This window comes from Rattus rattus, chromosome 6 (genome assembly GCF_011064425.1).
Source record: "Rattus rattus isolate New Zealand chromosome 6, Rrattus_CSIRO_v1, whole genome shotgun sequence".
Classification (NCBI taxonomy): Eukaryota; Metazoa; Chordata; class Mammalia; order Rodentia; family Muridae; genus Rattus; species Rattus rattus.
In genome coordinates this window covers 83,531,734-83,551,712 of record NC_046159.1, presented here as the reverse complement: position 1 = coordinate 83,551,712, position 19,979 = coordinate 83,531,734, and the positions used below count along the sequence as shown (strand labels likewise).

General features: G+C 39.5%; 1 protein-coding gene across 1 annotated transcript in view; it reads right to left on the bottom strand.

Moving 5' to 3' along the window:
- The window catches only part of Lancl2 (LanC like 2), a 50,315-nt gene that overhangs the window by 14,951 nt on the left and 15,385 nt on the right, over window positions 1-19,979 (bottom strand). Inside the window, exons 3-6 of the mRNA XM_032906420.1 lie at window positions 10,564-10,771; window positions 9,565-9,712; window positions 8,526-8,672; window positions 6,825-7,007 (exon numbers count right to left, since the gene is read on the bottom strand). Coding sequence (XP_032762311.1) covers window positions 6,825-7,007; window positions 8,526-8,672; window positions 9,565-9,712; window positions 10,564-10,771 — 686 coding nt within the window. The remainder of the gene's footprint in view (window positions 1-6,824; window positions 7,008-8,525; window positions 8,673-9,564; window positions 9,713-10,563; window positions 10,772-19,979) is intronic.

Below are 19,979 nucleotides of genomic sequence, written 5' to 3'. Positions count from 1 at the left end.
TCAGTACATATCGTTCAGTTGCGTATTATTTACCCCATGTGTTAACCGCCACCATCCAATTAGACAAGATGGATGAAGCAAAGAAGTGTAGACCGACAGGAGCCGGATGTAGATCGCCTTGAGAGACACAGCCAGAATACAGCAAATACAGAGGCTTAATGCTAGCAGCAAACCACTGAACTGAGAATAGGGACCTCAAGAAGGAATCAGAGAAAGAACTGAAGAGCTTGAAGGGGCTCGAGACCCCATATGTACAACAATGCTAAGCAACCAGAGCTTCCAGGGACTAAGCCACTACCTAAAGACTATAAATGGACTGACCCTGGACTCTGATCTCATAGGTAGCAATGAATATCCTAGTAAGAGCACCAGTGGAAGGGGAAGCCTGGGTCCTGCTAAGACTGAACCCCCAGTGAACTAGACTGTTGGGGGGAGAGCGGCAATGGGGGGAGGATGGGGAGGGGAACACCCATAAGGAAGAGGAGGGGGGAGGGGGATGTTTGCCCAGAAACCGGGAAAGGGAATAACACTCGAAATGTATATAAGAAATACTCAAGTTAATAAAAAAAGAAAAAAGAAAGAAATAAATACGACCAACAACCCAACTACAGATGCCTAGGTCCCATTTCAGTAGCACAAACTACATAAAGAACCAAGAGAGTAGATTATCACCATAAAAGCAGTAGTCCCATAGCGTTGTAACCTGAAAAAAAGCAACTCAGGTGATAAACAAAAATATAATTTAAAAACAGCAATAATGCATATGAACTAGGAACTCAAAGAAGATATAAACAAATACCAGAATGAAGACTGTGAAAACTGTGAGTAGCAAAACAATGTAAGACAATAAAATATAATAAAGAAGGTCAAAGAAACATATGAAACACCAAATAGACAGAACCATAAAAGAACCCCCTCATGTCTTCTGATAGTCAAAACACTAAATTTATAGAAGAATGGATATTGAAAGCTGAAAGAAAGCTCAAGTTACACAAAACGGCTGCCCTATTGGATCCAATCCAACCCTGCCTCACCTTTTCAAATTCATGACTTCTAAATAATTATTACTGTTAAACACACATATAAAAATTTTAATATAATCTGTTTGGACCACTTAGTGTTGCTCAGATGTATGTATTTAAGGCTAACCACTTTGGATCAGATCACCTGTCTAGAGACTTCTCCTTGGAGAAAACTGAAACTCCCTTGTTTAGGGTGGGTCCTTGTGAGATTTCCCCATTCATGATGGGATGTCAACTGGTATTGCCATTTTTCATGTCTTATTTAAAAGTCCATATCCTTGAGATTTCATGAGTCCATATTCTCTATCATATATACAAGAATTATCCCATAGCAATCGTTCCACCATCACTTCATGGTCCTCTGAGCATTACATGTAGGGGTTGTACTGCAGATATATCATTTGCTCTGGGAACACCATAGACAGTTGTTCTCTGAATCTGGACCAGTTGCATCTTTCTATAATGGTCAATACTACAAAAAGACTTTTTCTTTTTTTCTTAATGAGATATGAGAGCTATACTTACCTGTGAATAGAAGGATAAGTATTTACAATGTAGTTACAGATTATACAAGTTTAGAGAGATGGTGGTACTAGGATCCTTGGCCTCACCAGTTCTGGGTAGTGAGCTAGTTTTAATGTCAGGCATGAATTCCTTCCTGTGGTCATTTGAATAACATTACTCCCTATAGGCTCTGGAATCTGAACATTTATTCTCCAGTTGGTGGTGCAGTTCAGTGAGACTTGGGAGATGTGGCCCTGCTATAGAAAATACATCAATGGGTACACTTTGAGGTTTCAAAAGCCACATGGCTTTCCTAGTTCTCTGCTTCCTACTTGCAGTTTAAGAGCTCCCAGTTCTGCTTCAAGCAGCATGAGTGCTGTTCAATGCCCCGTTCCCTTGTCATGATAGACTATTATCTCTCTGGAGCTGTAAGCCAAATAAACTGTCACTTCTGTGAGTATATGCTGCCTTGGTCATGGAGTTTTATATTGCTACAGGAAAGTAAACTAGTGTGGGGTCTCCACTTTTCCTGTCCTCTACTACCATGAACCATACTCCTAATTTGCCTTCTCACCATGTCTTCTCACAGGACTTTCAGAATTAACTGATTCATGACCAAGAAAGAAAAGCAAAATCACCCTATTCCCCAAGTGATTCAAATGAAAACTGGTACAAAACCAGGTACAACTCCAAGAGAAGAAAGCAAGGATTCACACCATGCCGAGACTGAAGTTTAAACTGAATCATGGTCATTAACTCTACCAAACGGAGTTCAACATTCTTAACTGAAGACTTGGTCATGTTTAAACTGTGGTTGCAGTTTGTCCAGTAATCTATTACCTCTCAAAAGAAAAAAAAAGAAAAAAGAAAAAAGAAAAAGAAAAAGTAAACTGACATAGAAGCTGGTACCAGGTTTGTGGGAATATTGCAGTCAAGAACCTAACTGCACTGGTTTGGTTTTATTGTTGTTGTTTTGGTTTGTTTGTTTGTTTTTAGGAATGGTGAAATCTGCGGGACGTTGAACTAGAAAGTGGTTGAACTCTGTAAGCAGGCCTTATCGGGTTGTCCTACCAGGAGACTAAGACTGTGGAGAGAAAGGCAGACTGTAGCAGGAGGGCCCAAGAGGCTCAAGAAGGAAGCAAGAACTGTAAGAGCAACTAGGCCCCACACATGCTAGTGCCTCAAAGACACCTATCGTGCTGAGGTCTAGCCTCAGTGTGAGGACGGTCCTGAGAAAGGAGGAATGGGAACAGCGCTGATTCAATAATGACTCAGTCAGTAATGGGTGCATGATGTCATTACCCATGCTCTCTCTTTGTCCAAGGGGTCTCATCTTTCTTCCTTCTTTTCCTTTCTTTTTCCTTCTCCCTACCAGAGAGCCCAAATGCAGTCTTTATTTACTAAAGCCACATCATCAAGGTTTTGACCATTGTTAATCGTTTAAGAAATCCTTAAATTTATATAAATTGTATGAATCCCAGATCATTAGTTTCAACCCCTGCTTTTTTTTTTCCATCTTTATTAACTTGAGTATTTCTTATTTACATTTCAATTGTTATTCTTGGGCCAACATCCCCCTAGCTCCTCCCCCTCCCCTTCTATATGGGTGTTCCGCTCCCCATCCTCCCCCCATTACCGCCCTCCCCCCAACAATCACCTTCACTGGGGGTTCAGTCTTAGCAGGACCCAGGGCTTCCCTTCCACTGGTGCTCTTACCAGGATATTCATTGCTACCTATGAGGTCAGAGTCCAGGGTCATCCATGTATAGTCTTTTGGGTAGTGGCTTAGTCCCTGGAAGCTCTGGGTTGGTTGGCATATGTTGTTCATATGGGGTCTCAAGCCCCTTCAAGCTCTTCCAGTCCTTTCTCTGATTCCTTCAATGGGGGTTCCATTCTCAGTTCATGGTTTAATGATGGCATTCACCTATGTATTTGCTGTATTCTGGTTGTGTCTCTCAGGAGAGAGATCTACATCCGGTTCCTGTCGGCCTGCACTTCTTTGCTTCATCCATCTTATCTAGCTTGGTGGCTGTATATGTATGGGCCACATGTGAGGCAGGCACTGAATAACCCCTGCTTTCTTAAAACAGAAACTAAACACAAGACAGAAGCCCATTTCCTTCTAGTTTTTACACAACCTGTTCTTCATGGGTAGCTGGGCACAGCTCATGGGCACAGCCTTTGGTAACTACTTTCTTGTAAGAATGGAAAGTGACAGAATCTCAACATTATTAAGGTTGAAATGATTGCTTACACAGCTTTACAATTTATGTGAGTAAAGCAGCTAGCTTTCTCTCTCATATCTCTCTTAATCCTTCAAGTAGCTATGAGAATGAGGTAGTAACTTCTCATATGCTTGTATATCATCTTTTAATTCTCTAATCTTTGTTTCCTTGTCCTAGCAATTCCATGGCCTCATGTCCAAAATTGACAACCTCTCCATGAACGCTAATTCACTCACCATAGTCCTTTTCCATTAAACCATACTCTCCTTCTAATATTAGTTTCTAGATCATATGCAGGTCTTCCTCCTATAAGGTAAACCTGTCTATTGTTTGCTCGTTGTTGTTTTCTCTTTTTATAAATTTTTCCTTCCTTTCTTAAACATGCCTTTTCTTCCTGAGACCATTTTAACTCTCTGTCCTTTATGCCCACAAGTTCACCCTGGCTAATTAATTCAGCAGTCATTAGACGAAAGGGTACACATATCTCCTCATACAATTCCAAGTTCAAGGCCAAGTCTAACAATGAGCAATTTCTACAAAGGACTATGTAGGTTTTTATGGCCTCTGTGGTTGTGTTGTCTAGATCTTTCTCCTGGTTCTAAAGGCCAAGGGAAGGCCTGTTCCTCATCCTGCACAGCCTCATGACTACCTCCATTCCTCATTCTTGAGAACTGCATCTGTTTCATTTATCATAGATTAGCTCTGAGTTAAGGGGTTAGTATATTCCCCAGAAAGAGAGACTGAAAGTAAAATAGAGGAGACAGCAGATCAGCTTTAGGGCAGCAGCAGCCATCAGCACACCTAGGGATCAATGGCCTGGTGATGTTCCAGGGGCAGGAACTTTTCACACTTTGCTTACACAGCCATGCTGGACCTGGGACTGACTGTCTATCTATTACCTATTTAATTATATGTCATCTAACATCCATCTATCTGTTATTTTTTTATCTACCTATCTATTCAGCTATATGTATACACTAAGAAATAAGTAAACACTTGTTTTTTTCCTAGTTAACTGGCTATTCACTTGTTATTTTGATGAAGTTGGCTATGTTCTGCCTTTATCTAACCATCTTACCTTCGGCTGAGTCAATAATGGTCAATTTCTTTGACAGAGGTAATTTGAAACCAGCATAAATACTGAATCTGTGGTATGATTATTATTAAAGACTATTATGTAACTCTACAGTAAATAAGAGTGAAGCAAAAAGAAATACAAATGTTGTTAGACAATAACAATAAAAAGAACACGAGGAAGCAATGCTGCAGCAGCCAAGGCCTGTTAAGGAGTTGCTAACTCTTCCTACAGTTTCAGATCAGAAAGCCACCAAGGACAGGCGACCTGAGGCAGGGAGTCCCTAGTGAAGGCCTTGAGGGGCATGAGCCCCTGAGATATATACTCAACTATCCACACACTAGTATAAGTTCTGTCTGTCTGTCCGTCCCTCACACACATTCATCTACATACTTTTGTTTCCTAATCCATTGGCCTTGGTAGGATGGTCTTTTTCACAGTACTTATTCTAACAATCTGTGAGTATAAGAGGTCTTTCCGTCTTCTGATGTCTTCCTCAATCTCTTTCTTCAGACATAAGTTTTTACTTAGAAGTCTTTAGCTCCTTAGTTAGGTTTATTTCTACTTTTTCTTTTCTTTTCTTCAGGCTATTGTGAATGGTATCATTTCCATAATCTCTTTCTTAATGTGTCTTTTGTTGCTGTTATAGAAAGGCTACTAATTTTTGCAAAGTGATTTTGTAACTTACTACTTAGCTCAAAGAGATCTTGATCACTTCTGGAAGTTTTCTAGTGGGATCTTTAGGACCTTTTACATATAAGATCAGGTGATCTACAAAGCAATAGTTTGACTTCTTTTCTGACTGGTGACCTTTACTTTCTTTTTCTTGTCTTTCTGCTTCATAGTGACTCTAACACTATGTTGTAGTAAGTGGGATAGTGGACAGCTCTGTCTCAGTCCTGATTTTATTTATTTTTGCTTTGTGTTTTTATAGTTTGTTTCTTAGTTTGTTTTGAGACCGATTTTCTTTCTGTGTTACTCTGGCTGGCCTGGAACTTACTGTGTAGACTAGGGTGGCCTTAAATTCAGAGAGACCCACTGACCGCTGGCTCCTGAATATTGAGATTAAAGGAGTACACCACCATGCCCAGCCTTGCTCCTGATTAAATTAAGGAATGCTAATACTGAAAGAAATAGTCTTCCCCAGAGAAGAGCACTGAGGTGTGTTAACCAATACAAAATGGTCAGGCCCAAAACACATACAAGTAGTGTCAAGTATGAGCACACTGTTATTTATATACTGTGGAATATATATACATATATCAACAATTACAGAAAAAGAGGCTATGAGTTTGAAAGAAAACTGGAGATACATTGGAGGGGTTAGAGGGAGGAAAAGAAAGGGGTAAAGTAAATTTTATTCTCTGTCTCCCTCTCTCTTTCTCCCTCCCTCTCCCCCTATAATTTAAATGAATAAGTCAGATGTGTGGGCATGTGCTTGTAATCCTGGTGCTGGAAAGGGGGAGAAATGCTGATCCCTAGAGCTCAGCGGCCTGCCAGTCTAGCCTACTCAGAGCCATGAAAAATCCAGGAAAGGTGAGATGAATGGCTCCACAGGAACTTATTCAAGGCTAACCACTGGCCCTCGGTACAAGGACACATGTATGAACACAAGCATACATGATCACACAATGCATACAAATGCACAGATAAATAATTAAATAAAAAGTAGAAAGCGAGGTGGGGAGATGGCTCAGTAGTTAGAGCATGAATCCTTGAGTTCAGATCGCCAGAATCTATATGAAGCTGGCTGTGACAGTGCACATTTGCCATCTCAGCACTCCTATATGGAGGAAGGAAGCAGAAGCAAGGACATCTTCAGAAGCACACAGGCCAGTTGGCCTGGCATCCACAAAGCAAAACAACAATGGACCCTGCTCACACTAACACAGAGATGAAAATTCAAAGCCAGTTTTCAGTGAACAGTTGAATGGGCTTTCCAGAAGCAACATGAAAGCTGGGTGTACCCGGACACTCGGATAAGAGAGGAGCACTAACCTGGTATGCCCGTAAGAGCATGTGGATGACTCCTGGAGCACCATGGCACCAGTGGACCAATCGATCTGTTTCATTGCTTAATGAAGATGGATAATTTCCAGATCTGAATTTTTTGTGGCGCACATAATCGATGCTGGGTTTCACCATTTCTGTCAAGGTTTCTTGGTCCACTTTTGCTTCTGGCTTTAAAGACACAAAAAAGAAAACAATTTATTTTTTCTGATTTTTTTTTTTTTTTACTGTTGTAGCATGGCCTTCAGGTTCCAGAGACTTTAGAAATAGTATGATAGCTACCTAAAATGAAGATGGTCTCTCTTCCTGTTATCCCTTTACAACTTGAAATGACGTATGTATGGTACCCTCTGCATGTGTCTGATCTGGAGGTTTCCAATAGATCACAAAGACTTTGGGAATAGAAGGGAGTCTAGAGTGAGAGCCCAGTGACACAGGAACAAAAACAATTATTAAATCAGTGTCTCTAAAAGGAGATTTCGGCCTCATCTCTGGGGTAGAGGCTGTATAGCCCATTGTGAGAGAGAAGTGGAAGTCACTAACACAACAGCACAGCAGTGATCCCACGGGCCATGCAGAATTTACCTCCCTTTGCTCTCTTCTAGGCCTGGCTTTCTCTGCTCAAAACAGATGGGTTTTTGGTTTTTTGGTTTTTTGTTTTTTCAAGTCTCAATTCCTTTTGCAGCTAATAGGAATTGCTGGAAGGAAGAGTCTAACATCCAAAGGCTCCTTAGAGATGTTTAAAGAACCTCTTCCTCTACTACACTGGCTTCATTTCAACTCAGATCTATGCCTGGTGCAGTGACTGTGGTACACGTCACTTACGTTGCCCCAGTCCTATGATTGTGCAGGGGAAAACAGCCTGGTCTCTTACTCCTCGGGCATCTCTGTGTGGTTTTCTGTCCTGTTAAGCCATTGCATTTTTTAAACTTATTTTCAGTTTACATCTTTTCATTTTGATCTCCTATATTTCCCCATGTTTTTTCCAAAGAATGAAAATTTCTGTTCTTGTTGTGTTATTTTTGAAAAGATTTGTAAGAAAACTTTGTCTTTGTAGAGCCATTGCAAAAATGGACCTGCATTTTCAATGAATTAGAAATATTTTCATATAGACTATAGTGACAGCCTTCTAAACGACAATCAAGAGATGGCATGACCACAGGATGTGTGGTATGGCACGGAGGACATGTGCATACAGCTCTCACCCCAGCTTCATCACTCCATTTAGCCGCCTCTGTAAAGGGAGCGCGTGAGCTCCATCACACTACTTAGCTATGTCTGTAAGCGCTGGCATGTTTCTAAGTTCAGCAGTTACTGAACAGTGCTCTATGTGTTTCACCTTAAAAGCAAAGAAGTAAAGCTCACACGATTGTGTGTCTCTTAAAGATTAACAATAGCGACCTAAGCATGTAAATCACACAGCCTCTGTGAAGGAGTTCCTACTTCAATCAGCAGGATGGGAACAGAAGGAGATTGTGGATGATAAGCACTATGCTGGTACAAACTACACACAGAATGTACTCTTAGGAACTCACTGCTGTAAAGCCAAGTTCATTATCTGTGAGTCAAAGTCGGAACCTTTAACTCAGCCTATTTCATCTCTATGATGAATTAAATGCCCCACTCATGTTGGTTTAATCTATTGTGATATGGCCATTATATTTATTATCGCAGACAATCATCACATACCTGCATTAACATGTAGTAGATGCCAGCCATACCATGGGCTGCTCCAACATATTGCTTCCTGTGCCACTGATACAACAGAGGGCAGCGCTCACTTTTCCTCTCTTCCCGAGATAGCCTCTTTCCTGACTCAATAATAGCAGTGACTACCTATGGAGGCAAGGAGACATCGGAAATCAAAACAACTTCAGCACCTTCATCTACTCTAATTAACACAGTGTGGGAGAACACGGATTGCGAAATAAAGAAATAATGCGAAATAATGGCTGCATTATCTAACAAGTAGTTTTATTCAATAAATTCAGACAGAGAGAAATCCGGAAATAACACTCGGGGATAAAAACACTTAAGAAGTCTACCTGCGGAATTGAAGTTCACAGTATGAAAAGCTGACTAAATTCTATAGTCTTCCTATTAAAAATCCATTCCAAACTCCTTACTTGCTTCAGAGCTATAACATTTTTCCTAAAAGGCAGCAATTACATCCCCAAGATGGAGTACACACACTAGCTTCGTTGACTGGGGAGGGGCTACATGGTCTTCTGTGCTATGGACTACTGTCTAGAACAACTGTGGCAGGCTCACTTCAGAAACGTGCTGGAAGCTTTACGTGGGCATCTGGCCTTCTGCCAGTCAGCCAAGCTTTTAGAACGAGACGGGAGCAAACGTGAGGTGGGCATCTTGTAAACAGAACCCTGACAAAGGAAGCGGTTTCTTTTCCTTGTCCAAGCAGGCCAAGGGGCTATGTGGGTGAGGGCATATGTACAGATTGAAAGAGTGTGCTCCCCGAATCACAGTCATCCCATTCTGAGGTTTTGAAGTTGAACTGCATAGTTCCAATGAAACATAACCTAGCCACTAAAGTTCACAGATTTTTTTTTAAAGAAAGATCTTTGAGAAGATACATAGCTGTTTCTAAAAAACATTTTATGAGATGCTTTTAAAAAAATTACTCCCACCTAGAAGCAGAGGCTGGGCATTAACATAACTGCATGCTCACAGATAGTTTTGAGTACCAGTAGGTCCAGTAGGCCCACAATACCTCTTTAATAGCTGTCTCACAAACAGTGCCGGGGCCGATTTCTGTGTTCAGGTACAGTAAGGCATACAGGTATCCTGCCCGTCCAAACAGCAGCTCATCAGGAAGCTCTGATTCTTGGCAGACAATAGTTCTATGCATCTGTAGAAGTCTAACCAACAAGACACAGCATTACCCCAGAAAAGTTCTAAAGATCTCCCAACTATGAACCCCAAGTTCATAAAATAACCAAAACCTCTCTACTGATTCCTGTTTCCAATAATAACTTAAGAACACAAATATATGGAATGGAAATATAGGTCAGTGTTAACAGTGTATGAAGTCCTAAATTCAATCTCCAACTTTGAAAAAGATTCTTTTTTTAATTTTTTTATTGGATATATTTCTTTATTTACATTTCAAATGTTATTCCTTTTTCATTCTTTCAGCCCAAAATTTCAACCTTTCTATTACTCTAAATCATAGGGTGAAAATAGAGTTCATACTTTAAAATCTAGTGTTAGAAGAAAGCGATGTAAAATGTACGTAAAGACGGACCTGAGAGGTGATCACTGCTTAGGCAAGACTAAGTCACTCCATCTTTCAACAGCATCACATGTCCGCACATGTGATACTCTATAGATCCAGCTTTCTCATGTTTGAGAAGAATATGGACTGCCCACTGCAAAAGCCTTCACAGTCCATCACTCCCTCATCACCACAACTAGGAGCTAAAGATCAAACTCAGGATTTGTTACTCTCAAACTATTTTCATGGATGTGCATTCACTTTCATGCACTGAAGACAACCAAAAATTGTTTGAAATGAATATTAAAGTCCCACTGAAATTAAGACACGCTCATGTATATACAGAAAGAGAACACATGATCCCAGTACTAAACAAACATACTTTTCAGAGACTATTTGCAATTGCAGATTAGAAAATACTTTAATTGTTGAACATCTTTGCACAGTAATTCTTCAACAAAACATTTGGAAACATTTCCAACTTTTAAAACTCACTTTGTGATGCATTCCTGGGACTCACATTCACTTTTGAGTTTATGATATACCACAGCTCCCACAGCAAGGGGCCCAGCATCTCCACAAAGGAAAGTGACTCTGCGTCCACTCAAATTTCGGAGTGTTCTCTTCACATAATCCAGGGATCGAAGCAGGTAGGTCTGGTCACCAGTGACCCGGTACAGCTGCAGGTACAAAAGTGCTATGCCTGGAATGATCCCCACCCCCAAAGAAGAGCATTACTATCTTCCTTTTTATCCTCAGGAAGTTATTTTATAATTACACAAACATCTTCTTCTATAAGCACTCTGTATTTTGAAATGGGCAGCATAAACAATAACAAGAAAAAGTATAATTTATTTCAGAAAACTGAAAATGCAGAAAAAGACACAAAAGCCAAGAAACGGGTTGTAATTTATCATTGGGTTAACTAGCCTGATACAGTATGCTCCTGCTTTACTGTCAGAAAAGAAAAACACAAGACACACTATTGCTCCAGTCACTCAAGCCCTGTTCCCATTCATGCCTAGTCTAGCCTCAGTCTTCTCTTTACCTTAAGCTAATATAACTCTTTTCTTATGCTTCTTTTCAAACCACTTCCTTCTATGTAATTCCATAGTAAGTGATTACTTCTTGGATTTTATGCGTCCTTTCTAATTTCTGCAATTTCTCTTTTTTTTTTTTCTTTTTTCTTTCTTCATTAAGCAGTTGAGGATATAACCAGTGAGTCAGATCCCCACTTAGGGAGTATCACATGATATGGCAGAACCGGGACAACAGGAGCAGCCTGTCATCAACCTCTTTTTCAATATAGAAATAGAAATTCGAAGCCAGGTGTGGTGACTCAGCATGTGGCAGATGGACAAAGCAGTGTCAGGAGTTCAAAGATATTCTCAACTGCATGACAGTGACTCTAAAGCCAGAATGGGATACTCTGAGACTCTCTATCAAAGACAAGAACCTGGAGTTCTACTGAGAGCTCTTTGCAGAAACTCTTTAGAAAATGATTTACTTTGAAAGCATATTTTAACTCCTGAGTTATGAGATCCATTTTCTGAACAATAACTCTGCTGCTTTCCTGGAGGCCACAAGAGTAACAGGGACCCCAGATAGGACCCCACCCTATGCCCAAGGCCTGCCAACTCTCTTTACAGCACAGGTAGCAGCAGGGAACTGCACCTCATCCTCTGGGCTCCATTTTGAGGCTCACAACTCCAGCTGCTTTCCTGGAGGCAACAACAGTACTAGGGACCCAAGGTAAGACCCTACTCTATGCCCTTATGCCTGCCAACTCCCCATTATAGCACAGACAACAGCCTTATACCTTATCACCTGGGCTCCATATTCTGCCTCAAACTCCTGCAAGAGACCTATGCTTTCTCGGAGGCCACACTGGTTCCAAGGACCTCAGAGGCAACACTGGCACCGAAAGTACCAGAAGTCACATAGACCATACACACTCAAACACACACACACACACACACACACACACACAGAGAGAGAGAGAGAGAGAGAGAGAGAGAGAGAGAGAGAGAAACACTCAAAGCCAGCAGAAGTACACTATTAGATTTGAAGAATCACTGGTCATCAGAACTCCAAGCCACCCAGGCCAGAAGATCAGAAAGAAAACAGAAACCAAGGGGGAAAACATGCAAAAAACCACCCATCTAACAAAGATAAAAATCAGAAATAAGCCCCTGAACCTATAATAACTCCCAAAAGGCAGATTACTAGAGGCCAGCATGAGAACGTAACCAACAGCAGTCGGAGCAATATGGCGCCACCAGAACTTAGCTATCCGACGGCAAGCCCGAGATATTCCAACACAGCTGAGGAGCAAGAAATTTCCATCTTCAATTCAATCTTATTAAGATAATAGAGGCCCTTAAAGAGGAAATGAGTAAATTTCATAAAAAATAAAAAATTCACAAACCAAACAGATAAAAGAAATGAATAAAATTGTTCAAGGCTGAAAATGAAAATAGAAAAATAAAGAAAGACAAATGGAAGGAATCCTGGGGAGAAAAATCTAGGTAAGAAAACAGGTATGACATATACAAGCATCACCAACAGAATCATCAAAGAAAATGTTAAATCTAAAAACTTCCTAGCATAAAACTTCCAGAAAACATGGGACACTATGAAAAGGACAAACGTAGAAATAATAGGAACAGAAGAAAGAGATGAAACCCAGCTCAAAGGCCCAACAAATATTTTCAATAAAATCACAGAACAAAATTTCCCTAATCTAAAGAAAGATATCTATAAACTTACAAGAAAGTTACAGAACACCAAATAGTTTGAACCAGAAAAGAAAATCCTTCAGCCATATAGCAATCAAAACATTAAATGTATAGAAGAAAGAAAAACTATTAAAAGCTGCTAGGAGGGAAGGCCAAATACCATTAGAATTACACCTGACATTTCAACAAAGACTCTAAAAAGCCAGAAGGGCCTGGACAGATGTCTTGCAGACTCTATGATGTCAGTACAAATGCAAAACCTTGAATCACCTAACATGGAAAAAAAAACAAGATATTCTGTGAGAAAAAAAAGATCAAATTAAAACAGGATCTATCCAAAAACCTAATCCTACAGAACAGACTAGAAAGAAAATTCCAGCCCAAGGAGGTTAACTACCCTCAAGAAAACACAGAAAATAATTTCAAACCAAAACAAACACACACACACACACACACACACACACACACACACACAGAGAGAGAGGTGCACAAACACAGATATACATACACCACCACCAATATCATGACCAATATCAAAATAACAAGAATTATCAAGCATTGGTCATTAATAACTCTCAATATCAATGGACTCAATTCCCCAATAAAAAGATATAGGCTAACAGAATGGATGTGAAAACAGGATCCATCCTGCTCCATTCAGGAAATATACCTCAACATCAAAGAATCATATTACCTCAAATAAAGGGCTAGAAAAATATTTTTCCAAGCAAATACACCCAAGAAGCAAGCTGGTGTACCCATTCTAATATCTAAAAAAAAAAAGATGTTCAACCAAAATTAATCAAAAGAGATGGAGAAGAACACTTCATACACATCAAAAGAAAAATTACCAAGAGGATGTTTCAATTCTGGATAAAATTTGACACAAATGCAAGGGCACTAACATTTGTAAAAGAAAGGTTACTAAAGCTTAAATCACACATCAATCCCTACACATTAACAGTGGGAGACTTCAACATCCCACTCTCACCAATAGACAGGTCATCCAGACAGAAACTAAACAGAGAAATAGTGCAACTAACAGACATTATGACTCAAATGGACCTCACAGATACCTACAGAGCATTTCACCCAAACGCAAAAGAATATGCCTTCTTCTCATGACACTTTCTCCAAAATTGACCAAATACTTGATCACAAAGCAAGTCTCAACAAATACAAGAAGACTGAAATAACACCCTGTATCATTCCAGACAACCATGGATTAAAGCTGGACTTTAATAACAAAAGAAACAACAAAAAGCCTACAAACTCATGGAAACTGAAGAACTCTCTACTGAATGACTACTGGGTGAAGACAAAAATAAAGAAGTCTAGAATTTAATGAAAATTAATGCAGAATATACCATACTTATGTGACACAATGAAAGCAATGCTAAGAGGGAAGTTAGTGAGATCTCATACTAGCAACTTAGCAGCACAACTGAAAGCTCTAGAAAAAAACAAAAAGCAAGCACATTCAAGAGGAGTTGAGGGCAGAAAATAATCAGCCTGAGGTCTGTAATTAATAAAATAAAAACAAAGAGAACAATTCAAAGAATCAATGAAGCAAAAAATTGGTTCTTAAGAAAATAAATTAGATAGACAAACCCTTCGCCAAACTAAGAGGCAGAGAGAGAATCATATATCCAAATTAACAAATGCACAATGAAAGGGAGAACATAACAATAGTCGCTATTGTTATGTGGGAAATCTAAGGAATCATTAAGTCTTACTTCAAAGCCTGTACTCCACAAAATTGGAAAATCTAAATGAAATGAACAATTTTCTTGATAGATACTGCTTACCAAAGTGAAATCTAGATCAGATACACAATTTAAGCAGACCTATAACCACTAAGCAAATAGAAGCAGTCAATAGAAGCCTCAAAAAAAGCCTATGGCCAGGTGGTTTAGTACAGGATTCTACCAGACTCTCAAAGAAGAGCTAAAACCAATACTCCTCAAACTAGTCCACAAAATAAAAACAGAAGGAACATTGCCAAATTCATTTTATGAAGCCACAGTCACCTTGATACCTCAATAAACAAAGAGAATTTCAGGCCTATTTCCCATGAACATGGATGCAAAAAAAATTCAATGAAATACTTGTAAACTGAATCCAAGAACACATCAGAATTACCATCCACCATGATTAAGTAGGTTTCATCCAAGAAATGGAGGGATGGTTCAACATATGAAAATCCACCACAATGCCAAGCAACCAGAGCTTCCAGGGACTAAGCCACTACCTAAAGACTATACATGGACTGACCCTGGACTCTGACCTCATAGGTAGCAATGAATATCCTAGTAAGAGCACCAGTGGAAGGGGAAGCCATGGGTCCTGCTAAGACTGAACCCCCCAGTGAACTAGACTGTCGGGGAGGGTGGGCAATGGGGGGGGTGGGGAGGAACACCCATAAGGAAGGGGGGGGGGAAGGGATGTTTGCAAATGTACATAAAAATACTCAAGTTAATAAAAAAAAAAAAAAAAAAAAAAAAAAGAAAAGAAAATCCACCAATGTAAGCCACCATAAAAACAAACACAAAAAAGAAAACACACACACACACACACACGCACACGCACACGCACACGCACACATTCATCTCATTAAAAAAGCCTTTAACAAAATACAACACTCCTGCATGATAAAAGTCTTGGGGAGATCAGGTATACAAGGCACACATCTAAACGTAATTAAGGCAATATACATCAAGACGATAGGCAACATCAAATTAAGTGGAGAGAAACTTAAGCAATTCCACTAAAATCAGGGGCAGGATAAAGATGTCTTTTCTCTTTGCATTTATCCAATTTAGTACCTGAAGTTTTAGCTAGAACAATGAGACAACTAAACGAGATCAAAGGGATTCAAACTAAAAAGGAAGAAATTACTATTACTATTACCATTATTACTATAACTATTACTATTACTATTTGCAGATATTATAATATACATAAGTGACTCCCAAATTTCTATCAGCAAAATCCTACAGCTGACAAAAAAAAAAAAATCAGTGGCCTTCCTTTATACAAATGAAAAACATGTTGAAAACAAAATCAGGAAAGCAATATACTTCACAATAACTGCAAATAATATGAAATATCTTGGTGTAACTCTAATCAAGCAAGTAAAAGTCCTGTACACCAAGAACTTCAAGTCTTTGAAGAGAGAAATTGAAGAAGATCTCAGAAAATAGAAAGATCTCCCGTGCTCATGGATCAGTAGGATTTACATAGTAAAAACGGCCATCTTACCAAAAGTAATATCATAAAAATCCCAACTCAATTCTTTACAGACCTTGAAAGAACAATAAATACTAAACTTCATATGGAAAAACAACAACAACAATACCCCTAGAATATCTTACAAAACAAATCCTGTACAATGAAAGAACTTCTGGAGGTATCACCATCCCTGATTTCCAGCAGTACTGCACAGCAACAGGTATGTAAACCACATGATACTGGGATAAAAACAAGTTGGTCAATAGAATCTAAACGAAGATATTGTAGTAAATCCTATGGACACTTGAGTTTTGGCAAGCCAAAATTATACAATAAAAAAAAACAAGAGCTACTTCAACAAATGGTGCTGGTCCAACTGGATGTCAGCATGTAGAAGAATGCAAATAGATCCATATCTATCACCCTGCACAAACCTCAAGTCCAAGTGGATCAAAGACCTCAACATAAAACCAGACACGCTAAACTAATAGAAGAGAAAAATGGAGAATAGTCTTCAATGTATTGGCACAGGACACAACTTCCTAAACAGAACACCAAGAGCTCAAGCACTAAGATTAACAATTAATAAATGGGATCTCACGAAACTGAAAAGCTTCTGTAAGGAAAAGGACATCTTCAAAAGAACAAAATGGCAGCCTACAGACTGGGAAAAGATCTTCAGCAACCCCACATCTGATAGGTACTGATATCTAAACTATCTGAAGAACTCAAGAAACTAAACATCAACAAACATAATGACGCCTTTAAAAATTGCAATACAGATCTGAACAGAATTCTGAACAGAGGCATCTCTAGTGGCCAAGAAGCACTTAAAGAAATGATCGGTGTCCTTAGCCACCATAGAAAGAGAAATTAGGACTCTGAAATTCCGTCTTAGAGCCACCAGAATGGCTAAGAACAAACACTCCCGGTACAGATCATGCTGACAGGAGAACACTCCTCCACAGCTGGTGGAGGTGCAAACATGGGAATCAATGTGGCTGTTCCTCAGAAAATTGGGATAGATCTACCTCACGACCCAGCAATACCACTCTTGGGCATATACCCAACAGAGCACCCATACCACAAGGACACCTCTCAACTATGTTCACAGAAGCTTTATTCAGAATAGCCAGAAATTGGAAACCTAGATGTCCCTCAACCAAAGAATGGATAAAGAAAATATGGTACATTCACGCAATGGAGTATTACTCAGCTATTGAAAACAATGACATTAGGAAATTTATGGCAAATGAGTAGAACTAATAAAGATCACCCTGAGTGAGTAACCCAGACCCAGAAGACCAATGTGGTATGTACTCACTTATAAGTGGATAATAACTGTAAAACATAATATAACCATGCTACACTCCACAGACCCAAAGAAGCTAAGTAACAAGGGAAGCTCATGGGGGAAGCTTGAGTGTCAATAAGAAGGGGAAATAAGAAAGACGACTGGGATAGATGGGGGTAGGGCATGACTGGGTTGGGGTTGGAATGGGAACTGAAGGAATTAGGTGTTGGGGGGGGGGACAGAGGGAGAGAATGCTGGGAGAGACAACTGGAATTGGGGAAGGGGGCACCTCTGGGATGAGCTAGAAACCTAGGACAATGGAAACTCCCAGGGATTTATGTGAATGACCCTAGCCAACACTCCTATGGAAGATACAGAGTCTTAGCCAGCCATCTGTAACTAGGCAAAACTTCCATAACCATTATCAGAGAGGCTTCACCCAGCAACTTATGATAACATATCCAAAGACCCACAGCCAACAATAAATTGAGGAATCCTGTGGAAGACGGGGAGGAAGGATTATAGGAGCTAAGTGGATCAAGGTCACCAGAAAACTGGCAGAATCAACTAACCTGGGCCTACAGGTGCTCACAGAGACTGAACCAACAACCTAGAAGCCTGCATGGGACCGACCCTAGACCCTCTGCACATATGTAACAGTTGTATAGCTTGGTCTTCATGTGGGACTCCTGACAGAAAAAGCAAGGGCTGTCTCTGACTCTGTTGCCTGCTTTTGGGAACCTTTCTCCCTACTGGGCTTTGTCCTCTAGCCTCAGTGGGAAAAGATAGCCTAGTCTTACTGAAACTTGATATGCCAAGGACGAGGCCTCCACTTTCCTGAAGAAAAAAGGAGGAGTGGATTGGGGGCAAAGAGAGGTAGGGAGAAAAGAACTGGGAGGATAAAAAGGACAGAAAACTGTAGTTGGGATGTAGAGTAAATCAATTAACCAATTAATTAAAACTAAAAGAATAAAGATAAAGAAAAATTTTTAAAGAAATATATTTTAAAGAAATATAAATGAATGAAAATAAAAAATAAAGCCCACCAAATTCTTTGGGACAAAGTGAAGGCAATCCTAAGAGGAAAGTTTATAGTGATGACTGCTTACATAAAAATAATTTTGAGAGCTAGGTCCCCCAGACCCATTCCTCCACCCAGGCTACCTACCTATCACTACGTCCACCACCCAGCTCTGGCGCCTCATGGAATATGACCTGGAACTCCAGGTAAGTCACCTGACTCGTTCATTCACCCACTAGCTTGCCTATCACCTGGTACCATGGGAGTCTGACCTAAAAATATTGCTAACTCTCACAGACCCATTTCTCCACAAGTCCCCATCTGCCTGATCTGCCACTAGTATTGCATGAAATCTGGCCCAGAATTCCAAATAGGGCCCCAGATACACTCTGCTCTACTTCCTACCTATTAGCTACCCTATTCACCATGGTCCTCGGAACTGCATGAAATCTGTAGAAAATCCCAGAAAATTATCTAAACCTTGTTCCAGGAGCCCTAAATCTAGTAGGATTACTATCTACCAGGCACCCTGAAAGAGGACAAAAGTAGCTCCAAGTCCCTTTCTCCCAACAGTCAATCCAAACACACTGGTCAATATCCTGAATAGGAAAGGCCCCTCGGAAAAAACTATCTGTTCTAGAAATAAGTAAAAATTTGGCCTAAAACACAGGTTGCTCAAAACCACTTTGTCCATTGCTCACTCTGACCCTTTAACAATAGGTTAAACTATTAAATCATCCCTTTGGCCACTTTCTACTTTTATTCCCTTGAGAATGTACTCAACTTTAATCTACAATAAATACTTGCTATTTTCTAAACTATACTCTGTGTGTATCTCATCTGAATTTCTTCATCATAGATTATGAGAACCAGGGTTAGAATAGTAAGTTCTAGTGTTAGAATAGTAAGTATGTAAAATTAGTTATGGCTTCTTAATCTTGATATCATACTTTTTTGTCCTGATTTATATGACTTTTGTTTACATGATTTTTTTTAAAAAAATCCATCATTAAAATCAAAATATTCCAGAATATAAATAATTTACTTAAAATTATTTGAATCAAATTAAGTATAACCAACAAACCAATTATTTATGAAATAAGACCAGAGAAACGACTTAATCACAATTTGTCACAAAGAAAAATATAACAAAACTAAAACCAACAAAATAATTCATAAAGTAGGCCTTTTCTTACTACCCATTTGCATTGCTATATATTATTAATAAGTAACGTTATAAAAAGGCTCTCTGCTCCTCCCTGTTCAAGAAACAGCCGCATCTTCTCATGCAGTGCCAGCCTCATCTCATAGACAAGATGGTGAAGGTCGGTGTGAATGGATTTGACCGTATTGGGCCAACTCAGCCCCCAACACTGAGTATCTCCCTCACAATTCCATCCCATACCCCATAATAATAGTAGGGGCCTAGGGAGCTCTCCCTTCTCTCTTGAATACCATCAATAAAGTTCGCTGTACCCACCTCAAAAAAAAAATAATAATGTTATAAAAAATACTACAGATTAAAGATCAAACCTTCAAACAGTATTTCTTCAACATCAAAACTATAAAACATCTCATTCTCATAATAAAACTTTCTAATGTTTCAAAGGTATAAAGGTCACCATTT